Source organism: Pleurodeles waltl, chromosome 3_1 (assembly GCF_031143425.1).
Source record: "Pleurodeles waltl isolate 20211129_DDA chromosome 3_1, aPleWal1.hap1.20221129, whole genome shotgun sequence".
In the NCBI taxonomy this organism is placed as follows: domain Eukaryota; kingdom Metazoa; phylum Chordata; class Amphibia; order Caudata; family Salamandridae; genus Pleurodeles; species Pleurodeles waltl.
In genome coordinates this window covers 641934663-641944257 of record NC_090440.1, presented here as the reverse complement: position 1 = coordinate 641944257, position 9595 = coordinate 641934663, and the positions used below count along the sequence as shown (strand labels likewise).

Genomic DNA, 9595 nt, shown 5'->3' with positions numbered 1-9595 from the left:
CTGGGTGAAGCCCCAGAAGTTTGGAAAAGATTGGAGAAATTTTAGAAAAAAGCTCCATAAAGTGACCGACTCGACGCGGAAATTCTAGCCGGCTTGCCTCAACCGCGACCCGGCCTGACTTCGTGGTTCGTCCCGGTCAAGAAAAACATCCGAAAAAAAGACTAAGTCCGAACGTAAAAAGTTGACCGGGACCTTCCAGCCATCGTATCCGAGAAGGGCTCCACGGACGTCGGATCAAGATCCAGGTTTACCCCGGTCGAAGGATTTTCATCTCGAAAAAACGACTAAGTCCGAAGGTAAAAATCACCACCGAGGAAACCGACTTCGCGTATCCGGACAAGGGCTCCAGGAGGTCGGATCCAACTGGCAGGTTCGTCCCGGGGAAGAAAAACATCGAAAAAGAGACTAAGTCAGAAGGTAACTTTTTGACCGAGGCCTCCCGCGACTTGTAGCCGAGCAGGGCTCCATCGCGGTCGGCCTGAAAGTTTGACTTTGCCCCGGTCCTGGTGCAACCAGATGACCCGATTGGCGCTTTTCGTTTCTGAGCGCTAGAAAATAATAATACTTTAAAAATTCATATCTCCGGTTCCCCTGAACCGATTTTAATCGTTTTTGTGTCATTTTAAAGATAAAAATATAAGCTATTTTTATAAATTGGTTTTGGATTTTTAAACTGTTTCCTGTGTTTTATTTAAATACTGTTTGGTGATATTTGAATGCTTTACACTTTGTCTCCTAAGTTAAGCCTTGACGCTCGATGCCAAGCTACCAAGGGTAGAGCTGGGATTAATTTACTGAGACCTAACTGTACTTTTGTGGAGGTTTGTGGCTTGTTGCTAGGTGTAGGTACCTACCTGCCCTACCAATAACCCATTTTCCAACAACACCTTTGGAGGAATAGTGATTTTCAGTACATTATATCTCCCAAATGGCAAAAGATGCAGATGGTCAGCTCTTTCAAGATCTTTTTTGAGATTAGGTAATTCAATTCAACTAACCTGCCCACACTGGAGTGATTCTAACTCCTAGGTATTCAGCATCAGTCACAATGCATTGACCCCTTAATCCGGTTCTTTCAGTACATAGCACCTGAGTTTTACCCCCTTTCAGTCTATATCCTGAACATGCCCCAAACTGCCTGTCTTGAGCTTCTATTTCAGGTTTCGCCACAGAGGTCTCTGTAGTGACCACCACAATATCATCTGTGAATGCAAGCACTTTATGCTCAACTTGATTAGCTGTAACCGGTTTTACATGAGTTGTTCTCAAGCTTTGCTATGAAGGAGTCTAAATATATAAAGCAAATATTAGAGGCAACCATGGACAGCCCTGCCGAGTACCTCTTGAAATCTGTATATGATCCAATTCTAGCCCCATTATTCGTAACATAGCCATTGGGGCCTTATACAGAGCCTTATTAGCCTTGATAAAACTTCTACCAAAAAACTTCCACTATAGTACTGCCCACAAAAACTCCCACGATACACAGTCAAAGGCCTTTTTAACATCCAGTAAAACTAAACCCAGTGATGCTTTGGATGCTCCGGCCATGTCAAACAGGACGATCACCCTTCTTACATGATCACCCTTCTTATGTGATAAAGCTGTGTTGCCGGAGTGATACTACTGGCAAGATAACCTTGACTAACCGATTTGCCAGTACCTTATCATAGATGTTCCCATCAGCATTTATTAAAGTGATCCCCGTATGAACCATGGAGGAAAGGTGCTTCGCCTTTTTTCTTAAAAACAATTATGTTAGTTCCCACAAAGGTCGGATTGATCCTGCCTGTGCCTGCAAAAAGGTCTGAAGCATTTCCTGTCAGAGTTACCTAAAACGTTTTTAAGAATTCCAGCAAGAGATTGTCAGGTCCTGTAGCTTTCCCTGTGGCTAATGAGTTTATCACCTCAGAAATCTCATCTAGTGTTATTGGGCCATCTAAAATCCCTTGGTCTTCTTTAGCTAGTCTAGCTATGTCGACACCCCTCAGAAAGTCCTCATAGCCACCTGTTGGGGTTTCAAGTTCTTCCAAATACAGGGCTTAATAAGAATCCCTAAAGACCCTAACAATATCATGCAGATATTCAAAGATCAACCCTTCCTGAGCAGCTATGCCATTCTTCACTTCCTTCTGCCTGATCCATTTTGCTAACAATCTCCTGGTGGTCTCCCATATTCATAGCATTCCGATCAAAACTGATGACATTTTAGAGCTGCGCTTTTCTAAAATATTGGTTCATCTTCAATTTTAAAATAGGTATTTCCTGATGAATCTCTTGAAGAAACACCCCTTTATTCAACTTAGCATCAGTTTCCTTTCTGATAGAGAAAGCTCCTTGCATAACCCCCATATCTCAACCTGCATTAACATCTGTTGAAGCAGACTAAAACTCAGGGTTTCCCCCATAATTCCTGCCTTTGAGGCATCCAACACAAGGCCTGTCAAGGCAGTCCCTCTGTTATTTTCCAAAAATCACCTTAACCAATCACATATATAATCCATAAATACCACATCTAACAACAGCTTCCTGTCGAAGGTCCAGGATCTCCTTGGTCTCAGAATACCCATCACTGTGACTTCCTGGATTAGCGGGCTATGATATGAAAGCACCCTAGGAAATTTCTCTATCTTGACCTGAATGACCAAAGTGGTAGAAACAAAAAAATAATCTAGCCACACCATCTTGCCATATGGCGAGGAATAAAATGTTCAACATGGGTCCGGGGCCTTGCACTTATCCCAGACAGTTGTTAGGCTAAGATGTTTCATCAAACATTGCAAAGCCCAATACCACTGGATCCCACCCTACATGCACTTGACTCCGAACTTGATCACTTTTAAAAGCAATTTGGACAATTAAATCTCCACATAGAATAAGAGGGAGCAGCCATGAGGCCAACTGCACATTCAGCAGATCAAAAACATCAGCCTCACCCTTATTAGAGCCATCTACTGAACATACCGTACTTCACACCTCCCCCACACAGCACTCTACAATAGTCCATCGGCCAATTTTGTCTGCTGTTGTACACCCAGCTAAACAGACTTGTTGACAAGATTTGCCACCCCCTAGAAGTAAAGCTTTCTGTGTGCAGACCAATAATGAGAAACCTAAATCCCTAAAAAACCCTGCTTATACCAAGGGATGTGGTTCTCTTGAATGCACATTTAAGATCTGGCCTCATGACCCTTAATCCTAATGCAACCCTTCCTCTCTTATCTCCTATCACTGAGACCACAAATATTAAGCGTACAAATACGCAGCTTATCCCCTGCCATCTTGCCACATACAAAAAATGATTTTCCCTACATGCACCAGCAAGCCTTCACCAACCCTCAAAAATGAATGGAATGAGAAAGGGAACATATTTAACTAGTATACCGCTAGCTGTTTGCCTGCTTACCGGTGGAGGAGGTGCTCTCATGGTGCGAGTCCAGGCACTAGGGCTCAGGATTGATTGGACGGTTCACTGGGCGGTTGTGCGGTTCAAGCCGAAACACTTTATTACTGGCCAGACTGAACATGCTTACACAAATCAAAAGGTCAAGACCATCAACATGTGCGTTGTTTTAACAGCTCTTACCCTGGGTTGGACCAGGCCCTTTTGCCTGACCAGTCTCTTAGGATAACCTCGTCACATAAGTTTCATTATGAGTATTCCTGATTCTCTGTAGTAACCACAGCTTTTGGTACAATTTCCCACAAGGCAGGTTGACTCTCAAGCTTTTGGGATGATGTCTTTGGTACTTTCGATCCATAGGTCCAAGAACGGGATGGCTCCCAATTACAATTAATAGTAAATAGGATGGCTGATAATTGCAAGCATGAAATTCATACAGTCTTATATCCGTGTCTTTTTAAAGCAAAAAAATATAATCTAGATACTGAACCCTGAGTGACATTGTTAAAGGATGGATTGTTAAAGAACACATATGTTTCTTCATAATCAATAAATTCAGGGAAAAGCAAATATCCATTGCAACTTCTTTTTTCAGTAGCATGGATCGGGGTGAAATTCTTCACTATTCTTACACAAATTTCTTCTGAGTTGTTGGTACTGTTGTTGATCCATTTTTTCTGGCTGTGTGGTGGATCTGAGTTGGTTGTAGAGTTGGAGCGCTGATTAGTAGATTTGTCTGTTGTTGCAGTTGAGTATCCTTCATGCCCAAACCATTTTCAATGCTGCTTAGTGACTCTTAGGATGTCCATGTATCAACGAGTCTGTTATCTGGTCCATGAAATGGTGATAGTTCTGAGTGGGGCCATGGTGTCCGTGTAGAAGATGATCCAGTTGTTGAAAGTGGCTATGGATCGGGAGAGGCTGTTATGGTGTCTCTGGAACTGGGTTTGGAGTTCTGTGGTCCAGAATTCCTTAGATGGTCTCCTGTTGCATCGGGTGGTCTTGGTGAGTGTGGTTTTCCATCAGTGGGGAATGTGTAGTTCAAAATGAATGAGGGACATTTGGTCCAGGTCATGGGGGTGGGCTTGCCCACTGTGATATCGGAGAAGAGGATGAAAACAGGGTCAAGGAGATTTCCGGTAACATGGGTATGATGCTTCATTTGTTGTATGAATCAAGTGTGTTGAGGTCTTTCAGGAGGTAGTTGCTGTGTAGGTCTGTGTGGCTCTCCAGGTAAAGGTTGAGTAACCAAAAAGAACGAAAAAGTGAGTGTTGAAGAAGAGGAGTGTGGTGATGTCTACAAAAGTGTTTTCAAAGTAGGCCCTTGGTCCAAGAGGTGGGTGCAATAGGGCCCCTCTTAGGGTTGTGGTGCTTGAGATGTTGAGCTTGAAAGTCAGCTGTTTAAGTTGGTCATATGAGCTTTCTGAGGTAAGAGAGCAGTGGATGACTTTCTTGCATATGATTGTGATTCCTTTTCGGATATGCTGCTTCTGTCCTGTCTTGATGACTGCTAAATCAACTATTAGCCAGGAGGCACAGCAGCATCACAGGAGCCATTGCCCAGGGTTCTGGTTATGGATAGCTGTAGTGAAGTAGTGTCTTGGGATGCACTAGGTGGGTGGAGAAGCCTGGGGTCCTACTACTGGCTGAAGGCAGGGCACAATCAGACACATATCAGCTTCCCTTTAACTCACCAGCAAGGTCCAGTGGAACACCTGCTGCACAAGACCACTACACGTACATGCTGCAGTTTCCATTAAGATGGTCCAGGAGGGGTGATGAGATCCTGGGGGTGATGGGTGGGCATGGCGAGGCAGGAGCAAGTGGCAGGAGAATACATCAGGCAGGTGTGGGAAAGTACCATCTTGCCTGGCATGTTACCCCCATTTTTACTTGTATGTATGTTTGTTTTTGCCTGTGTCACTGGGATCCTGTTAGCTAGGACCCAAGTGCTCATAAAGTGTTCTCTGTATGTGTTCCCTGTGTGGTGCCTAACTGTATCACTGAGGCTCTGCTAACCAGAACCTCAGTGTTTATGCTCTCTCTGCTTTTAAAATTGTCACTGCAGGCTAGTGACTAATTTTACCAATTCTCATTGGCACACTGGGACACCCTTATAATTCCCTAGTATATGGTACCTAGGTACCCACGGTATTGGGGTTCCAGGAGATCCCTATGGGCTGCAGCATTTCCTTTGCCACCCATAGGGAGCTCAGACAATTCTTACACAGGACTGCCACTGCAGCCTGAGTGAAATAACGTCCATGTTATTTCACAGCCATTTTACACTGCTCTTAAGTAACTTATATGTCTAACCCTCACTTAGTGAAGGTTAGGTGCAAAGTTACTTAGCGTGAGGGCACCCTGGCACTAGCCAAGGTGCCCCCACATTGTTCAGGGCAAATTCCCCGGACTTTGTGAGTGCGGGGACACCATTACACGTGTGAACTACATATAGGTCAATACCTATGTGCAGAGTCACAATGGTAACTCCGAACATGGCCATGTAACATGTCTAGGATCATGGAATTGTATTGGGGGAACAATTCCATGCATCCCCGGGGCTCCAGCATGGACCCCGAGTACTGCCAAACTAGCTCTCTGGGGTTTTCTCTGCAGCCACCGCTGCTGCCAACCCTCAGAAAGGTTTCTGCCCTCCTGGGGTCTGGGCAGCCCAGTCCCAGGAAGGCAGAACAAAGGATTTCCTCTGAGAGAAGGTGTTACACCCTCTCCCTTTGGAAATCGGTGTTAAGGGCTGAGGAGGAGTAGCCTCTCCCAGCCTCTGGAAATGCTTTGAAGGGCACAGATGGTGCCCTCCTTGCATAAGCCAGTCTACACCGGTTCAGGGAGCCCCCAGCCTCTGCTCTGGCGTGAAACTGGACAAAGGAAAGGGGAGTGACCACTTCCCTGTCCATCACCACCCCAGGGTGGTGCCCAGAGCTCCTCCAGTGTGTCCTAGACCTCTGCCATCTTGAATGCAGAGGTTTGAGGGCACAATGGAGACCTCTGAGTGGCCAGTGCCAGCAGGTGACGTCAGAGACCCTTCCTGATAGGCTCTTACCTGGTTAGGTAGCCAATCCTCCTCTGAGGGCTATTTAGGGTCTCTCCTGTGGGTTTCTTGTCAGATAATGAATGCAAGAGCTCACCAGAGTGCCTCTGCGCTTCTCTCTTTGACTTCTGCTAAGGATCGACTGCTGACTGCTCCAGGACGCCTGCAAAACCGCAACAAAGTAGTAAGAAGACTACCAGCAACATTGTAGCACCTCATCCTGACGGCTTTCTCGACTGTTTCCCGGTGGTGCATGCTCTGAGGGCTGTCTGCCTTCACCCTGCACTGGAAGCCAAGAAGAAATCTCCCGTGGGTCGACGGAATCTTCCCCCTGCTGACGCAGGCACCAAACTTTTGCATCACCGGTCCTCTGGGTCCCCTCTCATCTTGACGAGCATTGTCCCTGGAACACAAGAGCTGGATCCAAGTGTCCCCAACCGTCCAGTGGCCCTTCTGTCCAAATTTGGTGGAGGTAAGTCCTTGCCTCCCCACGGCAGACAGTAATCCTGTGTACTGAGTGAACTGCAGCTGCTAGGGCTTCTGAGCACTTTTGCAAGACTTCCTTTGTACACAGCACAGCCCAGGTCCCCAACACTCCGTCCTGCATTGCCCAACTCCCTGAGTTGGACTCCGACTTCGTGGGACCCTCTTTTGTTGTGCTGAGACGACCACCCTGCTCAGATCTTCTGAACACCTGTTCAGGTGCTTCTGCAGGTGCTGCCTGCTTCTGCGTGGGCTCTCTTGCAGCTAGCAAGGACTGTTTGCGGTCTTCCTGCGTGGAAACAACTCTGCATCCTCCAGCACGCCGTGGGACATCTTCTGACCAAAGAAGAAGTTCCTAGCACCTTCCGTTGTTGCAGAATCTTTGGCTTGTTCCACCCAGAGGCAGCCCTTTTGCACCTTCATCCGGGGTTTAATGGGCTCCTGCCCCCCATGGACACTTGCGTGACTCTTGGAGTTGGTCTGCTTCCTTTACAGGTCCTCAAGTCCAGGAATCTGTCTTCAGTGCTTTGCAGTCAGTTGCAGAATCCCCTATCTCGACTTTATTGTCTTTCTGGGGTAGTAGGGTAACTTTACTCCTACTTTTCAGGGCCTTGGGGTGGGGTACCTTTGACACCCTTAGTGTTTTCTTACACTCCCTGTGACCCTCTACACACTACACAAGGCATCGGGTCCATTCGTGGTTCGCATTCCACTTTTGGAGTATATGGTTTGTGTTGCCCCTAGGCCTATTGTCTCCTATTGCATTCTATTGTGTCCTACAGTGTTTGCACTAATTTTCTAACTGTTTACTCACCTGATTTTGGTTTCTGTGTATATTTTGTGTATATTACTTACCTCCTAAGGGAGCATATCCTCTGAGATACTTTTGGCATATTGTTACTAAAATAAAGTACCTTTATTTTTAGTAACTCTGAGTATTGTGTTTCTTGTGATATAGTGCTAAGTGATATAATTGGTATAGTAGGAGCTTTGATGTCTCATAGTTCAGCCTAAGCTGCTCTGCTATAGCTACCTCTATCAGCCTAAGCTGCTAGAACACTTAGAATCTACTAATAAAGGATAACTGGACCTGGCACAAGGTGTAAGTACCACAAGGTACCCACTATAAGCCAGGCCAGCCTCCTACAGCAGGAAGCAGCAGCAAGAAGGAGCAGGTAAATACACAGTGCTGGGGGCAAAAAAGGCAGGAAAAAAAATCTAAAGAAGACCGAAAGAAGCAAAAACAATTTGAAAGAAGTAATGGAAGGCTGAAATAAAAAGAGGTGAAAAAGAAAAAAGTGACAAAAAGAAGGCAAAATGGTGCAGGTGAAGCACTGCATGTGAGGGAGCGATTGAGAGTGGTTTAAGAAAAAGGAAAAGAACGAGGAACAATATTATAGGAAAGGCAAAGAGTGACAAGAAAACGAGTAAAAAGGGAGAAGAGGCAACAAGGTTCTAGATGAGATGAAAAAATTGCGAGAAACAGAGTAAAGGTGACAAGTGAAAGTGGAATGTGGCAGAAGGAGAGCAGAAGCGCAAGGAGGCAAAAGGTGGAGTGTTCAAAAAGAGGCAGAGGTGAAAAAGAGGACAGCAAGAGAAATAGGTGGGAGGCTGGGGATCTTTAAGCGGATGCAGCAGGGCGATGCATAGTCTGAAGGGGCCAGGACTGGCAGTGATTCGAGGCAAACAGGTAAAGTTGTTAGGCAGGGCCAGACAACACCTTCACATGAACCTGAAGTTTTGTATTGTAAGTACTGTTAAAAAATCAAATTAAGCTTTCATTTTAATCACTGCTTGTTCAACAGTCTGCATTTTGCCCAGGAATGGTAAACAAAATATAAATCTTCCATGAAATCAGGGGTCAATTTTAACTAAATTTTGCAAAGTGGTCCACTGCAGAAGTCCCTTGCATATGTGTGCTCTTGACAGATTTGGTGCGGTTTGAAAGCTTTCAAGAAGCATTTAATTAACTAGTTCACTGCTATTTCTCTTCAGTACATGTAATAGCGGTCAGTGGCAGTGTGTGGATCTTCCCTGTCCAGCGACCTGCTCTGTGGAAGGAGGTTCACACTTTACAACCTATGATGGAACACAATACAATTTCAATGGAGACTGTGTCTACATCTTGTCCAAGGTACGATACAATAATTCTTTAAGTTAATTTCCTGCCAGCTTTCTTTTTTCAATTCAACATGGTTTCTTAAGCCATTTTAATAATAAAAATAAACTCCTGAAATTATTGTTATCCTGTATGTTTATTAGTTCAATATTATGTGATAAAGAAGCTTAATCTGAGTAGAGAAAGTTCCAAGAACACCTGTACTGCTTAGAAGAAATATCCTTAATTACTTTGATTGGTTTCAAGTGCACATTGGGGGCATATTTATGAAAAGTGGCGCTGTACCTAGTGCAGTGCCACTTTTTATGCACCTCTTAGTGCCTCCCTAATGCCACGATGTGTGCCCTGTATTTAAAATACGGTGCACCATGGTGGAAGTAAGGGAACTAGCGTCAACATTTTTGATACTAGTCCAGTGCTTTGCAGGATTAGTGTAAAAAATGTTGATGCTAATACTGCAAAGCACCCTGAGTCCCATTGTAAGCAATGAAGCCTCCTTTTAACACCTGCTCTGAGCAAGCAGTAAAAGTGCTGAAAATAA

General features: G+C 45.0%; 1 protein-coding gene across 1 annotated transcript in view; it reads left to right on the top strand.

The window, feature by feature from the left end:
- Positions 1 to 9595, top strand: part of LOC138284407 (mucin-2-like) — a 1933778-nt gene that overhangs the window by 335085 nt on the left and 1589098 nt on the right. Inside the window, exon 10 of the mRNA XM_069223144.1 lies at positions 8931 to 9069. Within this exon, the coding sequence (XP_069079245.1) occupies positions 8931 to 9069 (139 nt within the window). The remainder of the gene's footprint in view (positions 1 to 8930; positions 9070 to 9595) is intronic.